Source organism: Parus major, chromosome 1A, assembly GCF_001522545.3.
Source record: "Parus major isolate Abel chromosome 1A, Parus_major1.1, whole genome shotgun sequence".
In the NCBI taxonomy this organism is placed as follows: Eukaryota; Metazoa; Chordata; class Aves; order Passeriformes; family Paridae; genus Parus; species Parus major.
In genome coordinates, this window is record NC_031773.1 from 33,165,436 (window position 1) to 33,188,080 (window position 22,645).

General features: G+C 37.3%; 1 protein-coding gene across 1 annotated transcript; it reads left to right on the forward strand.

The window, feature by feature from the left end:
* Positions 1-489: 489 nt before the first annotated feature.
* Positions 490-21,971, forward strand: NUP107 (nucleoporin 107). Its single transcript, XM_015628355.2, has 28 exons — positions 490-630; positions 1,363-1,448; positions 2,438-2,527; positions 3,267-3,382; positions 4,225-4,360; positions 4,898-5,001; positions 5,501-5,628; positions 5,957-6,005; positions 7,223-7,294; positions 7,775-7,863; positions 8,640-8,718; positions 9,653-9,766; positions 10,679-10,769; positions 11,905-11,981; positions 12,476-12,535; positions 12,734-12,879; positions 12,992-13,040; positions 14,138-14,207; positions 14,630-14,748; positions 16,253-16,291; positions 16,701-16,851; positions 17,858-17,964; positions 18,907-19,009; positions 19,191-19,351; positions 19,544-19,669; positions 20,347-20,460; positions 20,756-20,923; positions 21,617-21,971. The coding sequence occupies exons 1-28, from the start codon at positions 518-520 to the stop codon at positions 21,722-21,724; spliced, it is 2,865 nt and encodes a 954-aa protein (XP_015483841.2). The 5' UTR covers positions 490-517; the 3' UTR covers positions 21,725-21,971.
* Positions 21,972-22,645: the final 674 nt, after the last annotated feature.

Sequence of the window (22,645 nt, forward strand, 5' to 3'; positions counted from 1 at the left end):
ATTTGCCTGTCTACATGCAAAGATTCAGTTTGGACAGTTTTTTCCTTGTCCTACAGTGCAACTAAATGAACCACGGTCGTTTGTACTTACAAATCAATGTTTTTCGGAAGTTAAAAGGTAGTCTGATTCATTCGGGGAAGGAAAGGGAGAGGTCATTTCATAATTCTGTTAAGTTTGTCCAGCTTTGAAGGGTTGAATGATCCTGCATGGTGCTTTCTTTACCCTTTAGCGTCGGTGCCAGCAGCCCGAGTTACACCGGGAGAAACGGGAAAGCAAGAGACGCGCGTTTGTAACTCGGTGAAAACAAACTCGTCATTGCAAAGGCCGGGACGGCCGAATGTATGAAACACTTTGCGCGTCTGATTAGCCCTTTTCTGTGCGGCGAGATGACCGCAGTAGCACTTTTACACTAGGGGTTTTTTTTAAGCTCTGACCCTCCACGCGGGGTGCCGCGCACTGGCAGAGCAGAGCAGCCTGCGGCGGGGCTGCCGGCACCCAGCGGGCCTGGCCGGGGCGCATGGGCGATGCGGGCGGAAGGGCCCCGTGTCCTTCCGGGCCGTGGGCCGGCGCTGGCGGCGGCGGGAAGGCTGAGCCCGGGCCGAGCCGCGCCGGGGCCGCCGCCATGGACAGGTGAGGGGCGGCGGCGGCCGGAGCCCCCGAGCGGGGCCGCGCCTGCCGTGAGCCGCGCCCCGGCGGCGGAGAGCGGGGCTCCGCACTGCGGGCTGCGAAACGCAGCGGGCCTGCAGCAGTTTCGGAGCGTGCCGGGGGCTTTTTGTCACCCGGGAGCTTTCAAGTCTGGCTGTTGCTTCTGGAGTGTGTCTTTGGGTTAAGCGGGAGCTGAGAGTTGCTCAGGGGTCGCGGGGCCTTTGGCAGGCCTGCTGAGGCGTGGCCGCCCTGCCTCACAGCCCACCGCCAGCGGCTCCTCTGCTCCGAGTCACTGGGAAGGGGTATTTTCCTGTCGGTGAGATGCGGGAGCTTTCCCCGTCTGTGGTGACTGCGTTATCCGAAGGAAAAAAAACATGTCGTGAAAGCATGCCGTTCTTTCCATTTAATTTTTCAGTTCAAAATTGATTTTCCTGCTGTTGCATCTCTTACTGGCCTTTTTTTTCTTTCTTTCTTTTTAATAGTAAAATGTTAGTTATGGTGTAGGAGGAACAAAATCTGGGTTTTCACAAAGGCTCGTTTCCCTGAGCTAATAAGCAGTGCTAGATTTCTGCAGAGGAAACTGGACATAAGTAATAAGATTGGAGACGATTTTACACTTTTAGTTTCCTGACTGTGGAGTTACTTTGGCATGACAGTAAGATCTTGGATGTCCTTGAATTCACTTGCTTGTTTTCTGTCTGTGTTGCTGTTTTGTAGAAATGGTTTTGAAGACATGCCATCCCCCCATGATCCAGAGATGGTGAGACCTGGACGGAAGCAAGGCTCTCAGAAAAGAGTTTCTAGTATCCCTTTTCTGTAAAGAATTTTTGTCTTAATTGCTGTAGTCACCAAGTGTGCTTTAATTTTCCTGGGTGTATGAACTCGGGTGGTTGTCTACCCAGAGAACTATGTGAACCATAGCTGACTCCATTTCTGAGCTTTTGGAAAATAATTTGGTTTCTTCATTTTATCTTAATTTTATGGTTTTATGCTAATTTGCAGGTACTGTAGTATCAGAGTATTATGCTGATTTAGTGTATCTTAACTTTCCATCCAATGTAGTAGCAAGAGTAGTGCACAAACATAGATTTAAATTTCCATAGAAATTTTCCCCCTTGCTTTTTTAGAAGAAGTACCCGCCCCCCCCCCACCATGTAGTTTGACAGCTAAGGTAATGGTATTTTCATGGTTATGATAGAAAAGGAATCCAGTCCATTTGCTTGTTCTTCTGGGTTTTGCATCTAAAATAAAGCTGGTGAGATATTTGCCCTGATTATGTTGTGCCTAAGAACCAAGATGTTTCTGAATGCTAATAACACAAGCTACTGAAACTTTTATACAACTTCTTCTTAGTAAATCATACCTAGGGCACTGAACATGGTTGCTGACAGGAAGAAGAAAAGTAGAGCAACAGAGCACCTGGAAACGAGAGAAGGAATGTTTTAAAAAAACACATTCAGGATCATATTTTCTTGTTATGGTTGATGTAGCATGAAGCTGCTCCTTATGGGGCAAAGATTTTCTTTGATCTGAGCCACTGCGAGGAGTTCTAGACCTGTTGTGTTCATGTTTCTGAACTTCACTTTGTGGTGTCCCTTTTAACCGTCCAGCTTCTAAAGTTCTGATGAAACATTTTATGAAAGTTTCTGCTTCACTCTGAAAGACAAGATGTGTAATTTTCACAACATTTGAGTTGTGACAAAATGCTTTTCCTTTCCAAGTAGTCACAGTCATTTAGAATAGATCCAAAAGTGTGTTTAGGAGAATGTTTCTTAACTTGTTTATAAATCAGTTCTTACATCCCTGGATGACACTATTGGAAATATGACACCCAAAAGCCAGTTTCTGCCCCGAACTCCTAATTCATTACTTCACCAGCCAGGTAAGACTGCTTACTTGTTTGCTTACTATTCAATTAAAGGATTTATGTGCTTGTACTTAATACTTAATGACAATCCATAAGAAGGACATAGATGTTCTGTAATCCACTGAAGGGCCACAGAGTTTATTAGTGGGTTAAATATCTGACATATGAGGCCAGACTGAGAAGAGCTGGGATTGTTTATCCTGGGAAAAAGGTTGGGGGGATCTTGTAAATATATATAAATATTTTATGGGAGGGAGTAAAAAAAGAGCCAAGTTTTTCTTGGTGTCCTGAAAAGTCAGGAGGCAATAGGCACAACAGCATATACAAGGAATTCTGTTTAAACATAAGAAAACACCCCTTCTTTTACTCTAATGGTGGTTGAATGCTAGGACTGGTTGCTCAGATAGTGTATGGAGTCTCTGTCATTGGAGATAAATAAAGCTGGACAAGGTCCTGAGCAATCTTTTCTAGTTGGCACACCTTTGGGCTGCCTTTTGCTTTAAAGGTTTGGAGACCAATTTCCAAGAAAGAATGAGTGGAGATGTACTGGTCTTCATGCTTGTGTGTGTTTACAGTGAACTTTAGTAACTGAAAGTATGTTGCCTATTGGGTGTATATATACAGCTGCTTTCAGGCTTTTATCTCCACTTCGTAAGTACTTCAGTCTCTGTTAGAAATTTCTTTTGGAATTTCTGGATAGAGCAGAGTAGCTTTAAATACTTTTTCTTTTCAGAAAAGCCTCTTTCTCTTTCAGGTGCTGCATTACATCGCAGCTCCATGAAGCCATCAGATATGTCTGGCATCCTGGGAACAGGAGGGAAATCTCCTCTCATTCTACCAAATTCTGGACTTTTTGGCAGTCTGTCAATGGTAAGATGACTAGAGCATCTTTTTCTCTTTTGTCCCTGTGAAACATAAGAAACTACAAGTTTAGTGTTTCTGTGTTTGCTCCGAAGACAAACTGTGAGTGGTACAAGCTTGCTAGTACTGCTATTGCTGTTTACTGCTGGTGTTATTTATTACTGTGTTGTTCTTTGATATAATGCAGTGAGGAATAATAGAGGTTTACAAGGACTTTCCAAAAACACCATGTGTTAAGCTAGTCCTCATAATGACAGTTTGTGACTACAAAAGTCCTGACTCTGCTTGTTTATAAATTTTTCAAAAATAATTGTTTTATGTTAACAAGTTAAAACTCTGGGATTTTTCTTATTTTAGCATTCTCCAGCATTAGGCTTCACTAGAGTGTTGAAGTTCAGGCTTCAAAGAACAAACTCTTCTGATGATTTTTTAGATGGCAGTGATTATCTTCGTCTGCAATGTCTTTGGAAAAACTGATTGGAAAAGTTATCAGTAGGGACCTCTGAAGTATCTTATCTCCATTTATTTTTAAATTAACTCAAAAGAACTTAAGGTGTTTATCTACATTTTAATTCATTCTCCTTTTCAGTTGTTTCTGTAGTTTGATACAGGCCATTTGTTTCTTCATAAATTATCAGCTTCTGGGGCCTAGTTGATCAATGTGTATACAGAGCTCTTAGCACTGGTAACTTTTTAAGACATAGTTGCACCTTATCTAATGGCATTTATTTCACTGTTAGTTTTTTAGGATTCTCTGTTTATATACCATTCATACAGAAGGAAAAAAGGTGTAGCTAGGCTTGTAATATCTGAGATTCCAATTTATTTTCTTTATGTTCTTGTGGTTTTAGTTGGATGAAAGTAACTGGACGATGGCACTCTCACCTCAGCAGACAGGAATGTTTGTAAATGCAGACATGACCAATATGACAGAAGATGTCACTATGAGCGCTGTGTTGCTGCGTGAGGATGATCCTGGGGAAGCTGGTGAGACAATCTGAAGTTTTACTAATAATTGATCCCAGTTCTGATTTGGGGGATACAAATATATGTGTCCTTTTTTTAAAAATTTCTGTATTATTTTGCTGGAATTTCTTAGTCAAAAGCAGTCTAGTTTTAAAAGTTCAGAAAATTGCACTGTTCCAGTTTATTGCAGTTTTGTGAGTTTGTACTTTCTATAGAATCTGTTCTGATGGAACAAATGTGATGGTCTAGTGATGTGGGAAGCAAACTGGATTAGTTTTGTGGAGATACACAAATGAGTTTGCTGTTGAAATTATTGCAGGTGGCGTATTTACAGCAAAAGTTTTGTAACTGACATAACTCATAGTTTCTGTATATCTTACTATCTTAGCTGATAAATACTTCTGACTTCATGAGAAAGGTCATATCATCATTGTACTCATTTAAATTTGCAAAAATGAGATTTCTTATCATCAGAAGAATGTTTTCATAGTCCATTGGGAGCTTTTTTACCAACTGGTGCCTCACTAACGTGGCTTTTTCTTCTTATATCTGTCCTAGCTACTATGAGCATGTACTCAGACTTTCTGCATTCCTTTCTGAAGCATACATCAACTACCATTTTTGATCTTGTGGATGAGTATGAAAATATTTGTAACAGTCAGGTAAGTAGTTACGTGTTTTTTATTTACTTTATTTTACATTCCCTTCCCAAAGCAGTGTAGCTGTGAAGTCACAGTGCTTAACATAGATAGTTTAAATCTTCCAGCTTATGAGTCACTGAACATGATCATTGAGTAGCATCACTTTCCTCAAACACTGCTTTGACACAGGAATAGTGTACCTTGCTGAATACTAATATTGTCATCTGGCTGCTGTTCCACTGAAAGTATCAAGTGGCAATAAACTTAAGTAGATGTATAAATGTTGTCATTAATGAGATGGATTAATAATATTTTTATTAATAAGATTAAAATGTACTTATTTCTCTCATATATAAATAAATTAAAAAATCATATTATTTTATAAATAAAATCATAATTTGAAGAGATGGTAATCAAACCTGTTGGAAACATTCAGGATAATAAAAAGATTGCTCTAATGGCTTAGGGAAAAAATATACTCATGGGCAATATTAACTCTGTATAAATTTATTTCCCTCAGGTGAACATATTAGGGAAAATAGTTTATCGGGCAACTCCTGGACAGCAGAAGTTTTCCAAAACTGCCAGTGTGTTGTGGCTTCTCAAGCAGGAGATGGTAACTTGGAGACTGCTGTCCTCACTTTATAGGTAATTCCTTTGAAAACCACACTACTACATTTTTGTACTGAAGTCACTTTCTTGGATAAAATTTTTATGAGTTTATAATAAATAGGGAGTCAAGCAATTAAGTACCTATTAATAAGCTGTTTATAGAAGTAGGTTCTGATTTATATGTTTATTCATTATCTATTTAAGAAAACAAAAGTTGTAAATAGCAGTGTTCTTATTACCTTTGCAACTTCTAGTATTTTTAAGAACATTTTTGTAAAGTTTTTTAAGCATTTATACTTAGGCATTTTGCTAAATTTTCTCAGCTTTTGTTTTAATCTTCAGTATTTTGCACTTTTATTTCTAGAGACAGAATACAGTCTGCATTGGAAGATGAAACAGCATTTGATATCACTGTAAGCATGGACTCCTTTGGCTTTTTTTAAGTGATTAAAAGAAGCTAAATAAGCAAAATGTAGCCTAATGCTTGTATTTCACTTTTGCAGTCAAAGTGGCAGTCACTCAAAATTCAAAAGCAAAAAATGAGACTGATTTTTATTGAGACAATTATTAAATTATTTAATCTATTGTGAAGAGTAAATATAAATATTCCGTTCTAAAGCGAGAATGCTAGTATAAAAATTATTATAAACTATTCTTTGTTTTGTTTCCTGAAATATCCTGAGTTGGAAGGGATGCACAGGGATCATTGGGTCCTACTGGCTCTGCACAAGACAACCCTAAATTCACTAGAAATAACTATATATTTATTTTTAAAAGCTGCATCAGTAGCTATGACATTCCCATAGGTCAGAGATAATTTTTCTGTGCTTAAAAGAGGAACATGTTGTCTCAAGCTATCAAGCCTTTGCAGTCCTGATTGCAGTTTATCTCAAGAGAAATCCAAATTTTTTTAGCATTCCTGTTACAGCTGTAGTCATCTTGTCTATGTCAATACAGTACTTCCAGCCTTTGCTGCCAGAATATGCTTAGGAAAACAAAACAATAAGTAAAGTGACTCTGCCTTTGTAAAATTTATGATTGCAGATCTTTCTTCTCAGTCATAAAATAGCTTCCTCTATGATTCCCACTGCTAAGTTATCAGTGTTAAATGCTGTTGTGCCAAAAATACCCAGTTTTCTCCTACCTGTGTTTTTTAGGAAGATGTGTCTTCTGTTCTCTTTTTATTTTAAAGTCTAATTAAAGTTAAGTTAATGCAGGAGATCAGATAGAAGGATCAGGGCTCTGGGGTTGATATTTTATTTGTCTGTTTGTTTTTCACACTTTAATGTTAAATGTGTGTATGACCTTGAAAAATGATATTTTTTAATTTAAAGTAACAAATGGGACTTAAGATAATATGTAAGGAATCAATCTACTTTGTGGAATCTTTCTGTGGTCATATATTTGTGAATTATATTCTAAGTCGCATTTTTACAGTTTTTAGTGTTACCTGGATATAAAGATCAGATAAAACAATGTGTAAGGCATTTATTTTTTAAAAAGATGGAGGGGAAAGATAGCATATTGAATTTGTAGCAAATTTCTGAATTAGTATGTGCTCAATTTGATATTTCTGGTTTTGTGGAAATTTTCTGTTCCATGAAATAATAATCAGCTTTTTCTTAAACAGGCTTTAACTGCTAGTGAAAAATCAACTGTAGACAACTTGTTTCAGAAAGATTCACTTGTTCGACAAAGTCAGGTATGATGGATAGTTTTTAATACATGAGAATGAAAATAGATTAAATGTTCATGACACTAATGCCCTATGTACTTTTTGGGGTTGTTTCTAATACTTTTTTTAATATTCACTCAAGTGTGTATTAATTGTATGCATAAAAATGATGCTCCTTAGTTGCTAAAGATCAGAAAGGTTTTTCAGGCTGTTTTGCAGAGGATGAAAGGCTGAGAGCTGTTTCCATTTGCAATATCTGTTGCTCTTGATGGTGATTGATAAGCTATTAAGTATCTCTGTATTAAACTGCAGTATCCAGTGAGAAAGAGAGATCAAGTGCCAACCACCTTCACACTGGATACTTAAAATCAAGTGAAATAGTCTTCTGCATCTGTCAGACTTTTGGCTGCCACTTAGATAATGAGTGGATCCAGAGATGAGAGGAAGGCAGTAAAAGTAATATTTGTTACATGTTTGTTGTAAAAATGCAATTTAATTTTATTCCAGCTGGTGGTGGATTGGCTAGAGAGCATTGCTAAAGATGAAATTGGGGACTTCTCCGATAATATTGAGTTTTATGCAAAAACAGTATATTGGTGAGTTCAGACTTTCTTTGATTGTATACATTTTCCCATCAAATGTAAGGTTCAGAGTCACAGAGTCACTCCTGAAAAGAAGAGGTATTTTTAGGTTGCTCTCTTCATTCACATCTTTTCTTTAAATTCACACGTAAAAATTGGGACTTCTTACCTATCCACTGAAATAAATCTCAGAAGACAATGAGTGTCTTTGGGCAGGCAAAGATGAAAGAAAATACCATCAAACCATTTTAATTTAATCTTTGTCTGGCTATAGTTTTTGCTTGTCTAAGTTCTTATGATTTTGTGTCATTGACTCTTCACCAGAAGCTGTTATTGTCACCTTTATTATCACTGCTGGTTTTTGTGGCAGAATGGACCAAAGACTGCCTTTCATGCTGGATGCCTGGAATAAACCTGCTTTTAATGGCTGGTGAATAAAGGCTTTTGGAATTGTGTGTTTATCCTCAGTTAAATTTCTGTCCTAGACTGACTTTACAGTGAATGCTAATGGGAAAATTTGCTTATGCAGAAATCAGTTAATAGTTGAATACATAAATGATTGAAATAATAAATGCTTTTGAAAGAAATCAAATACATGTGCATGAATTCTAATATTGTACTCGCTGTGAAATGTTACATTTTCACAACACTAGCAGGGTCCATTGAAGCCAAACCAAATGTGTGTTCTGTAAATATACTCCATGTGATGAAATATATCTTTCAATATTTGTCTTATTAAAAGAAGCTTGCTAAAAAAACCATTTTTCTGTAAAACATCTCACTGTTTTCAGGGATAACACACTACACACCCTGAAGCAGCGACAGTCAAGTACATACATGGGAAGTTCTCGTCCTCTGGTAACAGAATTGGTAAGTATTATACAAAAATAAGGCTTGGCTTCAAAATGGGCTGGAAAGGGTATACATGCTGTCTTTACAGATTCCCACTGTGCTAGCTGTGCTGTCTGAAATTGTAGTATCTAAAAACAGCTACAGAAATTATGAGGCAGAGCACCTCAAAAATTCTTTTCAGGATCACTGTGGAATTGTGTCTTCTTTCAGCAATCACTTCCATACTCCCACTACTCTCTCACAAGTACCTGTGATCTATTTGGTGAAGTAATGGCTTTATTATGACTTTTTATGTCTGAAACAAACTCATGTTCCTAACCAAAGTTTGTAAAACTTGGGAGCTCTTGCAGATAAGGGAATGGTGTCTTCATGAAGTAACTAGTACAATGAAACTAAGTCCTAATGCAATACTTTGTGAGTTCTATAATAAAAGCTAACAGGAAAGAGAAGTCAAGGAAAAAAAGGACTGTCCATTAGAACGAGGTGATGAACTGCCTCAGTGACAGCAGTGCAGCCGTAGAAGATTAATTCAGTTGGGGAGTGTTCTGAGGTATTGATTTGCTTTAGAAAATCTCTTTGGATTAAATAGAAGTAAGTGCAGCTATTTTGAAAAACCTTCTTGAAAGGTGGAGGAGGAGAAGCAGTCTGGTAGGCAGATAGACAGAAGGGCAAAGGATGTTTGAAGGTGAAAAGAGCTGGAAGATAAGAAATTTGGGGGAAATAACAAAGCAGTGGGGTAAATTAATTGCGTTGACTCCTGATAGGAGCAGTGACAGAAGAGGAATAAAAGAAATTAAAGGAAAAACAAGTATCATGCTCAATATTGCATGGGTTGTATGGATTGTTGTGCCAACATTAAAAAGTGACTCCAAATTCTAAAACAGGGCAGGATTTTAATGGCAGAGATATATAGGTATTGTGTGATGATGGGTGCTGATGTTTTTCCTTGCAGGATCCAGATGCTCCTATTCGACAGAAACTGCCACTTGATGATTTGGACCAAGAAGATGATGCAAGGTTGTTGAAGTATCTCTTCACTCTCATCAGAGCAGGAATGACAGATGAGGTAGTGTAAGTTTTAATTAAGTAAACGTAAATATCTTACTGTTAAAGCCAATAAGCTGTGTACTAAAATGTCTGTTTAAATTGTAGGCTTGTAGTGATTCAGTTTTCAGTTTGTTGTCAATACTGACTACCAAATTAGCATTTTAATCAAACTTGCCTTTAATAAAGTAATTTTGGTTGTGGAATGGATGTTATGGAAAAATGTAGTTTTGGGTGTTTGGGTTATTTTTCACTGTTGTGGTTTGATACTAAACACTGCCAAGACAAGCACACAGAATGTTTTAACGAGCTTCCTGATCGTGTCTCTAATCATAAATGGATTATCAGCTCTGTATACATAATGACATTTGAGTAATGGGAAGGAAAGGGGATTTGAGATTCTCATGCCAAAGATCTTAGCTGAGGACTATGGTTACTTTTCTTGCTCATATTCTGTTCCAATATGGTGCACATCTATTCATTTTTTGATGGTATGGGAACATGAGCATATTGCTGCAGGGCAATATGAGTAGAAATTTTCAGCTTCGGTTGGGGTTGGGAAGTCTAAGTGAACTGGGAGAGGAGATGACTGCACGAAGACACCAATTCAACATCTGAGCAAAAGGGCTACGCTTTACACTAAACTTATCAGAATGATGCATTACAGCTGTTTAGCTAACAAAGATGGGGCTTTAGCACATTTCTTATATTGCTGTAAAAACTGACTGAAAAACTAAAAATTTCAGTGAAAAAACAATGACATTTATTTTGAAATCTTCAAGTTATTTTGAATTTAAGATCCTCTGTGCTTATTTTTTATATAGTAGAATCTCTACACAAATTAACTATTTTAATAATATTCAGTTTCTTAAAGAATAAGCTGGAAGTTTTCCTACCTCAAAGTGTGTTGCTGAGAAAATGCATTCTTTTTCAGGCACAGCGGTTATGCAAGCGATGTGGTCAGGCCTGGAGAGCTGCAACTTTGGAAGGCTGGAAATTGTATCATGATCCTAACATAAACGGAGGTATCTGCTCCAAAGTGCATTTGAGACAGATATAAAAATATTAAGATCTCATAGTACCTGTTTGTGGCAAAGAGAAATAGCTCTTTCCTTTCATCTGATGTGCCTCAGATTCCTGAGCATCTGGAATATTTTACCATGTCTGTAGAACATGTAGAAACTGACATGAAATTATTTTAGTTGAAGGTGAATTCATTGAATCCATCTACATGTGCTAAAGCCATTTTCTTCCTTAAGGACAGACATAATCACTAGGAAATGGATGTCTCAGAGTTCTGTATAGTTCTTCTCCACCTCTGTATAATACTTGGGTCTGTATTTTCTTAACATCTGGCTTATGCCACCCAGCACACATTTTGTTGCTTACAGACTCAAATTGGGCTATATGCCCAGCTTCAGAAAGGTGTTGTAGGACTAGAGTTTAGCAGATGTAAATGCAGGAGAAAGAGATGCTTTTAAAATACTTGAAAATTTTAAAGTACCTTTGTTCTTGATTCCTTGCACATCATTCCACATTTATAACACTACCTTGCTTCTCTCTGTGTTCAGTACATTGCAAGATTTAGCAAGGAATTTAAGAATGAGTCTAAGTGTTATTTGTAGCTAGATGTGGAAGGCTTAATGCTTTCCTTCTTTTCAAATCCTGATAGCCTGTTATGCATGCCACACCACTGTCCTAGCTTTTTTTCATATCTGCCTACTCAAATTGTTGTTACAGTTATAAATGTTCATGCAGATGCATGCAAAATAGCAGCACTGAAGCAGTGACATTTTAAGAAGCTTTGATTAAGATACAAAAATCCTTTTTTTCCCCTTTACTTAGTTTTTTTCCAAATGTGGACAGTGTGGATATATTACAGTCAAAAGCATTATTCTTTTAAAAGCTAGATAGCAGCCAAGTTTTTAAATTACTGTAACTTACAGATGTGAATTCACCAAGCTAGTCAGAAATGCCACATTGCAGTCCAGTCAAAAGCATCAAAATGCTTTAGGAAGAGTTCTAAAGGGATTGAAATTGGGCTATGAAAAAAAATAGACTTTACTATTTTTTAGATGTTACTGGATTCTCTTTTTTTAATAACACTTTCTGTCTTTCCCCTTTTTTTTTTTTTTTTTTTAAATTATTCTTTGCATGTAGGAAAAGAGCTGGAGCCCGTTGAAGGCAATCCATACAGGTGCATTTGGAAAATAAGTTGTTGGCGCATGGCTGAAGAGGTAAGACAGTGCTGCTTTTCTTTCTATTAATACATAAATTTGAACTCTTCTGACATATGAAATGGGATTTTAAGTAAACATAACCACTCTGGGACTGCTGTTAAGAGGACTTCTGAAATACCATATTTCTGTATTGTGAGAAATCTACATAATCAGCACACTTTTTCAGGAAAAGTCTGCTTTTTTTTTGATTGAAAGTAAAACCACTGACGCTGACTTTCATCTTGACTTAATTGAATGGGAAAGAGAAAACATAGCTTTCTTTCCAGGTCAGTGTAAATGTTTCAGTTAAGTTACAAGTGGGTGCTAGTGAAGGGAAAGTCACTTGCTATTCTTATTTTGGCTCCTTGTGTATCCTGTGATTTTCCAACTTTACTTGGAATCTGTTAGATGGAACGTTTTGCAATGAATTAATCTTTAATAAAATGTAAAGTGACTAGAAAACCTAAAAGCTTTATAATTTAAAGTTTGGGTGTTTTTACTGTTAATTGCAGGAGCAGTTTAATAGATATGAAAGAGCAATCTATGCAGCCCTGAGTGGAAACCTCAAACAGGTATGTGAATCTCCCTAGTAAAGAAGTGTTTGGTAGTAGTGCATTTCCTTTCTCATGTGAGACAATGATATCATCAGAAATTTTGCAGTTACTGATTTTTGTACTTTTAAAATTTAATCCTAAATTATAGTTGCTCTGTTTGGGTTCTGATGTTTCTCCATCTCTTGATAATTTTTACTCTGTTTTTTTAATATGTAGCTTCTTCCAGTTTGTGATACCTGGGAAGATACTGTTTGGGCATATTTCAGGGTCATGGTGGACACTCTAGTTGAGCAGGAAATACGAACCTCAGTAGTAACTGCAGAGGAGATGGAAGAGCTCCCTAGAGATTATTTAGAAACAAAGTAAGTTTCAAGTCAAAATTATGCCACTACTGCACTCAGCAAAGCATCCTGTATGGAATCTGTGTGGAATATTCAAGGTGACGTTTTTTGTCTTTTCTCTCTTGCTTTAAAGCTGGACTTCAGAAAAAGTTTTTGAAGAACTTCAGGCAACAGACAAAAGGGTATGTAATAATTGCAGTGTTTCTCCTCACTTCTTACCATTTTTAATTATTCACAGGGTTTTACTTTTTATTGCACTCTTTAATAAAACGCTCAAATATACACAATGACTAATTTGTTTCATATTTTCTGTCCCCAAAAATGTGTGATTTCCCAGTTCAAATAGATTTTTCTTCATGCTACTACCTCTGTAACAGTGAAAGGGATACAGGTTTTGTGTTGCCCTGCCTTGTATCTGCCAAACTAGCTGGGTGTGCTAAAGAAACAGATGGCTGTCAAGTGTTGTCAGACATTTGGAGCAGACAGAGTAAATAAACTATTCAAGACTTAAATAAAATGTTCAAAATCGATTACATTTCATTTTCTTCATAGGAGGTTTGTGTGCATATTTCAGAACAGACCTTTCCAAATTGAAAAGCGTATTTGCTTAGGCTGTGATTCTTTGTTACTTTTAGCACCCAAAATACTCAGTTCATGTAAGATGGGGATACATAACTTACAATTAATTTTGCAGTGATTAAATTGAAACTACACTTTTATTTGTTGGAATGGACACATAGCATTTATCATGTTGCTGAAACAAAGACATGCAGTTAGCTATAGATACACCCAGGTGTATTTGCCGCTGGAACATAATGCAATCCTCACCATAAAGCAAATTCACAGATGAGTTTGGATTGCATTACATGCATTGATGCATTAATTCCTCTGGGGAGAGGGTGGAATTTCTTCCTGAAGTAACTTTCACAGGCCTTTTCTTTAAGGATTTATACACATCATTGCTGCTTCTGTGATTTTTGAAAATCTTGTCTGTAACATCATTGTTTATTCTCCTCTTCAGAGCAAAAAGCTTTTAGTGTTGGATGTATTCCATGAAAGTATTAACTGTATAGATCTATATGCCAGTTCTTTCTTTCAGTTTGTCAATATTCTTGTAATTTGATGTGGAGACAACAAGTGCCTTTTCTCTTGCTCTTTATGAAGAATACCCTTTGAAATAAGATCGCTTTTTTCCCCCTGAGGAACCTTTGCTTTATTTTTAAGTTTGCTTTCTTCATACATTATCTAGACAATTTATTCAAAGTTTTTTTGTCTCCAGAGGGTTATAGAGGAGAATCAAGAACACTATCACGTCATTCAGAAATTCATTATACTTGGAGATGTGGATGGTAAGCATTTTTTTTATTGTCAACTGACTACATTTTTTTGAGGGATCTTTCCAGCAACTTCTGTATGAATGGATTTCTAGAAGCACACAGTAGGCAAGCTCTGTATTAAAGCTATGCTCTAATCAAGAACTGTAGGGACAGTTTGACCTACAAGGTAGTTTTCAAAAAAGTAATGAGATCATGTAAATGTGTCAGGATACATGCCAGACTATAGCTATAACTTCTGAAAAATGATGGAATACATACAGTACATTTTTAAGCCAAACAGTTACATCTTTCCAAAATTATTGCTGTTCTGCTTTGTTGGACTTCTGAGACTAAATTACATTTGTTGAATAAATAGATAATTTTGAAATATTTCTTAGGTGGCTTTTTCTTTTTCTCCGTGGTGGCTAATGCAGATATTTCCTTGGTGGTTATAGGTTTGATGGAGGAAGTCAGCAGGTGGCTTTCCAAAGACAGAAGTGTGCTCCCAGGACACCTTCTTCGTTTCATGACACATCTTATTCTGTTTTTCCGCACTTTGGGTATGCAGACTAAGGTCAGTTCACTTGACTTGCTGTCATAGCAGGAGACAGTCTTTGAAGTAGAATTGCTTGTGTGGAAATACATAGACAACATACAAATTACTACCAGGCTGGGGAGGAGATGCATGCATAAATAGTGTGTTTATTGATCTTAGAGCCTAAAAGAGAAAAGAGCATCCTCTTCCCTTCCAGCTGACAAGATGTCTTGGATATAACCTGTTCTTACAGGCAATTGCTGGAATGGTACCTATTGCTTCTGAAAGCTCATAAATGCTTTTGCTTGAGGTAATTAGTACCAGCTGAAACTTTCTTATTATTTCCAAGTATAAACTAAGTATAGCCTACTACCTACCTGGCCTATTTATGCTAAGTACGCAGATGGCTCACATAGGTGTAATTATTCATTTCTGACAATATCACAAGTAATTTGGGCTCTCCTTTTCTACTGTTCTAAAATTTAGCAGCTGTTATGTACCAAGTAATTTTCTGAATGTAACCTCTTTTGGGAAAACACTAATGTGTGTTTTCATTAGATGATTTAAATACAGCTCTGAGTTATTGTTTATTCATACTTCCAATCATTGCTTGAGTTCCTTGTGGAAATTTGAAGTCAGTTAACATTTAGCTAAATAAGAGGAAAGGATGCATGTGTGTCTGTGTCTGTGTATACATACTCATTTTTTAGACAGACTCAAAATTTTATGGAGTGGGTCTTTAGGCTATAGAACTAGCCATTAGCATATGTTTGTCAGAGCGGACAAAAAAGATGCAATTTCCTGCATGAATTCCATTGTGGGAATTTGTAACCATTGATTCTGCCTTTACAGTTTTGGAGTAGATGAATTTATTGTATGATTATTCAATCAACCCTCAGTAGACTTCACGGGGAAGAGGCAGAAGTGCAAGCCTTTATGATGTTTATTGTATATGGATTGTATACAGTTCATATAGATGTATGCTTAGGTAAAGGTCTTCAATTTACACATATAAAGTTAAAATGATAAATCCTGACAGCAACAAATACTTGAGTTTTGGATAAAGCAGTTTCAGGTGCTTTTGGACTATAGTGGTTGTTTAGGATAGACTATTCCAGATGAGTCAGGTGATATTTATACCCTGTTACATGATCATTTTCTATAATAAAACAGGGCATGTAGTACACTGCAGTAGTGATCTGTGCACCTGACATTTTGTTTATTAATTTAAAAAATATGGTAAAATGGAAAGATTTAAAAATCATGTAAAAAGTAACATTCCAGTTAGACCAAAAACTATATTATCTAGTTGCTGAAAAAGAAAATCCTTGGAACACTAAGTCTTTGAATGAGAAGACATGCTTTTTTAATCATGTTCCAAAAGAAACAGTTCTTCCAGTTGAGCCTGTTGCATAGATTACTGAAGCAGGAATAGGCAAATAACCTTGTGTCTGTTTTAATAGTGATAGCCTGTCAAGTACTTTTTTTTTTGTTTGTTTTCCACATTATCTGATTTAAAATTGAATTTATGTTTGTTTGGAAGGAGGAGGTTTCTGTTGAAGTCCTGAAGACTTACATTCAGGTAAGCTTTCAGAAATATTACTTATTTTCTCTAGTGTAATTTAGATGTAAAGGAGGAAGAAAAGTAGACTTAAGGTTACAGGATGATAAGAGCTATGATGCAGCTAATGCTCTTTTCGCAAGAGATACATGAAAGCTTGCCTAATACACAAAGTCTCTGTCAGCAGTTCTTAAATAATTGAGGGAGTTTTATTTGTCCTTGGTTAGAAGCTGAGTGGGATCTTCCTGTATCAAAATTAATCAATCAGAAATTTGTAACACATTATAGGGTTTACACAGTACATGTTTTTACTAAGGAATATAGTATGCATGTCTGTTATATATATAATTATGTATTAGTGGACATCTTCTGTATATTCATTTCTTACATATTTTCTTCTCATTCTGTATGTTTGGTTTGTGCTGTGCAGCGGTTGGTGTCCGAGAAGCACACAGATTTAATAGCATTTTATGTCAGCCACCTGCCCCCAGAGCTCGCTGTGGCTCAGTACGCTTTATTTCTTGAAGATGTTACTGAGAGCGATCAACGCCACCATTGCCTTGAATTAGCAAAAGAAGCAGGTGAGAGACCTTGATAGTCCAAGTATCATTTTATGTCCTGGGTTATTTGTCTTCCAGTAGTTTCTGCTCCAAAACCTAGCTATGAATATGATACTCTTTCCTTCTAGTGTCTTTTTTTCAGTTAAATAAAATTAATTTGCTGGTCACTTCTTCAAGTAGGTGTATAGGTGTGCTTTCATTAACCTGGAATTGTTTAAACGAAATATCTCTGCTTCTGGGTTATGTCCAAACACACCAGGAAGTAAATGCCAGCTGTCTGTCTCAAATATATGTTCTGAACCTTGACATGCTAATATTATTTCAGATAACTAATTGTAAAAGTACATACCTCATTGTGGATTTAGGAAGGTTACGAGTATCTTAAATTTTTTATCCTATTTATAGTGCTTTTTCTTAGCCATGCTGGGTTGCTTGCATTAATTGTAAACTTCCTTCCAGGCCTGGACAATGAAACTAGAAGGGATTACAATGAAGCAGCACACTGCCTGTTGCTTGTCAATGTCTCTGTGCCATTCAGAATACACAAAGAAGCAGATCTCCTGCAGATTTCAGTGTCTTAACTTCTCTACAGTCATTTTTCAATCATTTTCTTTTAAACTCAGCTAAGGTTTCAAAAATAAAACATCCTGCTTAAGCATCTGTAAAAGAACTATTCTGAGCTTCTCCTGATACATTCCTGTCAAATCATAGGCTTGCTGTCAGAATTGTAGGAATCAGTGATCTTAGCAGATATATCTATATTCTGTCTTCAGCACAGACTGGAAAACTTACTAGTTGTTTTATTCTCATATTTGATATTCCCGATTATATCAAATTTTGTTCTTGTAAAATACCTGCAATAAATTACATAGCACAAAAGATTGTTATTTATTCTGACAATGTGTTTGTGAACAGACTGATAAGAATTACCAGTTGGAAGGAATAAGATGAAGAACTGGAGTCTGAAATTCAATTTGTGTCAAGTTTGAAATCATGGTAATTCTTACACAGTTCTCTTGTAACCCAGGTCTGGATGTTGCAACCATAACAAAAACTGTTGTTGAAAACATCCGCAAGAAGGATGCTGGGGAGTTCAGTCACCATGACCATGTGCTAGATGCAGGCACAACAGAGGTGAGTGCTTTGCAGAGCAGATAGTCCAGTTTGCAATCAACTACAGAGTCTTTGACCATGTATAAGCCGTATTTTTCTTTCAACAATGGTGAAAATTGCCTTGAAAAAGCCTATGAGGGAAATGTAGTTTTCATTTGACCAAGTGAGGATATTGCACAAATCTGTAACTCTGCTTCTACTTCTCCTTGCTCTTTGGGTGTGTGCTTATCAGCAGACCTACCTGTGTACAAAAATTAGGTGAAGATAAGGCCCTTGAAATGACTGCAGCACTCTATGTTGTAGCTGGGAGTAGGATGTTGCTGTAGCCTCTATGATTTACGAGGATTTATACTTTGGCTCTCAGATGTACCTTTTAAGATGCTGAAGTGGCATTTCTAGGTACAGCAGACACTGCTTTTGCTGACAGTTTCCTTGTCATTGCTATTGAGCATTGGTTGGATCCAACTCAGTGCTTTAGGGACAGCAAGGTAATGTTAATAGGCTCTATTTGAAGTACTGTTTAGAAAGCAACAGATGATTTTCGAATTTCTGGTAATGTTTTTGCTGTTCAAAGTACAAAGTTTAAGCTCCCTAAGACAAAAAAGTAGATTATCTAACACCAGAGCTGGAAAACTGGTTGCAGGTTGATGGTGTCCTTGGAGACTGTAGCAAGTGCTTCATAAAACATGTTGGTACAGTGTATTCATATTAAAATTGGAGGAAAATTCATTGTAATCCATAAAAAATGTTGAGAGATGATGCTCTGAATATCTTGGAAAGACTTTGAAAGTAATTTTTTTATTATTCCAGATGGCAGAGATTTTCTAAGCTTTTGAATAAAGCGATCCTTGTTATCCAGCATGTTGTAATGCTTCCCAAACTTGTATGTTTCCCTGACCAGATCTAATGTGTCATCAGCTGTGTGCTTGAAATGGTGGTGAATCTCTCTGTTGGTTTTTACAGGCGGATCAGCTGAAAATAGATGTAATTGACTGGCTCGTATTCGATCCTGCACAGAGGGCAGAAGCACTTAAGCAAAGCAATGCAATCATGAGGAAGTTCTTGGGTACTAAGCTTCACAAATATTGTAGACTTATTTTAAAATGTTGCTTTTATTCTCATTGGCTCTTGGGACTACATTTGATGTAACTTTGGATCTAGTCTATTAAAAAAGCATGTGTTTGCCAGCTTAAGAAGATAAGGTATGGAAATTGCAAAGCTCTGATACCCAGTTCACATTCTCATAGCATCCAAGAAACATGAAGCTGCAAAAGATGTGTTTGTGAAGATTCCCCAAGACTCTATAGCAGAAATATATAACCAGTGGGAAGAGCAGGGAATGGACACCCCGCTTCCAGCTGAAGATGACAATGCTATCCGGGAACATTTATGTATTCGTGCATATTTGGTGAGTTTCAAATATGCAGTATTCCAAGTTATTGTTTAGAAATACTGGTGGTTTTGCCTTAGTGGTGAAAATTTAGCTTTGTCCATTTGATTTAACTTCTGATTCTTTGATGCATTAAACCTGTGCATATGATGACATTCTGGTTATTAAATGAGTCAAAAATACCCAAACACTGTTTCCAATGCAATCCAGGAAGCCCATGAAACCTTTAATGAATGGTTTAAACACATGAACTCAGCTCCACAGAAGCCTTCTTTGTTGCCACAAGCAAGTTTCACTGAAAAAGTGGCCCATGAACATAAGGAAAAGAAGTATGAGGTAGGTGGAAGTCTACCTTATTTACTTATAAACTTCTATGTTCTTGCTTCAGAGGCAGTCTAGTTTAATGAAAAAGTAAAAGACTACTATTTCATATTATTTAAGGACTCTATTAAAAATTATTTTTATATTGAGACAGTATGAGACAGTAGAATAATAAGGCCACTTCACAATAAATTCTGTTTTTTTCATGACTCAGCTTTACATAAAATATTGTAATGTAATAGTAAATATTATCATGTGTTGTCTGTGTTATTAATAAATGTGAGCACTTGATTTTGCTATTAACTCTATTAAGTATTATCACCTTTTGTTTTCTAAAAGATGCTGCAGTTTTGTTTTGGCTGAGGTTCTTTTTGCAGGTCTGGCCAGTAAAAATATACTGTATTCAGTTAATATAAACATTTGTTTTATAAGTGTGGTAGAATAGGTTGGTTATCTTCCTCTAGTGGCTTTGCTTCTGAACAACCTGTCTGACTCTCTGGACAGGGCTTTAAGCAAGGATGGAAATAGCTGTTAGCAGCAGGCTTTTAAGTTTTAGCCACTGGCTGAAGATTCTAATTTGAATTGGAGCTACACAGAGCTCCAATTCAACACAGAGCCTGTTGCAGTCTGTTTTAAAATAGCCTTGGAAATAATCCTGTTCTGCAGTAGTTTATTTTTTGTTTCTTTGCCAGATGGATTATGGCATTTGGAAAGGCCTCTTGGATGCTCTTACAGCAGATGTTAAGGAGAAAATGTACAATGTGTTGCTGTTTGTTGATGGAGGATGGATGGTTGACGTCAGAGAGGTAAAATGAATTTTTATGTCATGATGCAGACCACAAAGCACAGATGCTATGTAGTTGTACCTTTGTGACATTTAGCTTCATGTCTGCCTGTTTAATTGGCTCTGGCTTTGCTGTGAACATTTAGAGCTTGCTCTCCTTAGTTACCATACAGATCATATCTGTATCATATCTGACAGTCCACTCCAGGCTGCTTAGGCCAGTTTTCTGCCCCAACAGTACTAATTGTGTGTTTGTGCTGAGCTGCCTGTTAAAGGCAGATTTTCATGACAGTAATGTGTTCTTTTGCTCGGGTAAGGATGCCGAGGAGGACCCTGAGCGAACTCACCAGATGATCCTACTGAGGAAGCTGTGTCTGCCCATGATGTGCTTTTTGCTGCACACGGTGCTCCACAGCACGGGGCAGCACCAGGAGTGCCTGCGCCTCGCTGACATGGTCGCCTCGGAGCGCCACAAGCTGTACACGGTGAGCCTGGCAGGGCTGCCAGCAGCCTGCCTTACATTAAAAGCTCTGTGGGTTGGCTGTGGAAAAAGCTTCTATATAGAGAGGAAGACACCATATGTTCCTTAACATCATAACTTTCTATCGCTTCCCATTCACTGCAGCAGTAAAAGGTTTCCTTGTGTTATGACTTAAGGAATCGAAAGAGTTAACTTTGAAACAATGAGGATAATGACCGGTGTTCTGACAACCAGTTCTGAGTACCACAGTTAGTTTTTGGATGGGGGCTGTTGAATTTTAACTTCACGATCTTAAAGGTCTTTACCAGCCTAAATGCTTCTATGATTCCAAGTTTAGGTGTAGAATTGTAATTGATTTCTTTATTTCCATCACATTTTGAACACTATATAAACAGGCTTTGGTTCATAGCATCTGGTTTACCCACGGCCATCTTTGCCTCCAAAAGCCTGAAAAACAACCTCAAAATAAGACAGAACTATCTTGAGCCTACCTTCAGGTTTTGCATGCTGCTACTACCCTCCCATACCTCACTAAATGTCCTTCTGAAATGCGGGACGGTCACAATATGTTAAATAGAAATAAATAATCAAATGGAAAAATAGTAACTTAATTAACCACCATTTACTGTTTTGTATCAATACTATTCATTGCAAATAAATACAACTTTATGATTTTTTTTTTATTATTTTTTCTTAGGTATTTTCTAAAGAAGAACTCCGAAAGCTTCTGCAGAAACTGAGGGAATCTTCTCTGATACTTCTGGACCAGGATCTTGATCCTTTGGGATATGAAATTCAGTCATAAGTTTTCATGGAGATACTTGCAAAAACTCCTGAGCATGGACATTCTGGTTATTAACAAAACAAACAAGAGACCCCAACAGAATCATTACTTGGATAAAGTGTTCTCTTTTTGTGGGGTAAAAAACCCCAAACTTCAGATTTCAATTTAAGCTTGAAAAAGCATGACCAACTTCAGAGATGTTATTTGTTATAAAACCTTTTTTGTATTTTTTTTCCTAATAAAAATGCTTGAAAAACAGAAAATGTTCGTTCATTCTAATCTAAAATGTCATATTGTGTGAACCTCCTTAATCTATTTGCTACATGCCAAAAAGAGCTGCCCACAGACTGGAAACATTACTTAGCAGTAAAATGTGCATGGATACAGGGGGAAGAAAAGTGAGACTGCTGGAAGGTGTATGGAGAAAGTAGGGGAGAAGAAAACAGACACACTGGAGGAAAGGAAAACCAAAAAGCAAAAGTGAGGGGTTACTTCCAGCCCTTCAGAAGAGAAGGCAGCCTTGCTTCATGACTTGGGCTCTTCTCCTGTACGTGAAGGAGTTGCTAAAATGCTGATGAAATCCTGAACCAGAGGAAAGATGATCATACATTGAAACCCGTTTGAGATTTTGTCGTTTATTTTGAAAGCATGTTCTGCCCCCATTTACACAGTAAACACATTTATCTTCCTTTCCCTTAACGAGATAGAGTGCAGAGGACACATTAGGCAAGGACTTTGGCTCCTTCACCCCAGTCGGTGTCTCTTGTCACCTCACAACGCACGCTGTACATCTGCACGTACAACTCGTCTTTATGTTTGTGGAAATGCCCAGTCCAGTTGTGGACAGGTACCCGCGGCTTGGAGCCCATGTTCGGGGCTCCTGGGCAGGAGGTGGGGGCACACACACACAGACATACAGACAAACATACAGGCACACAGACA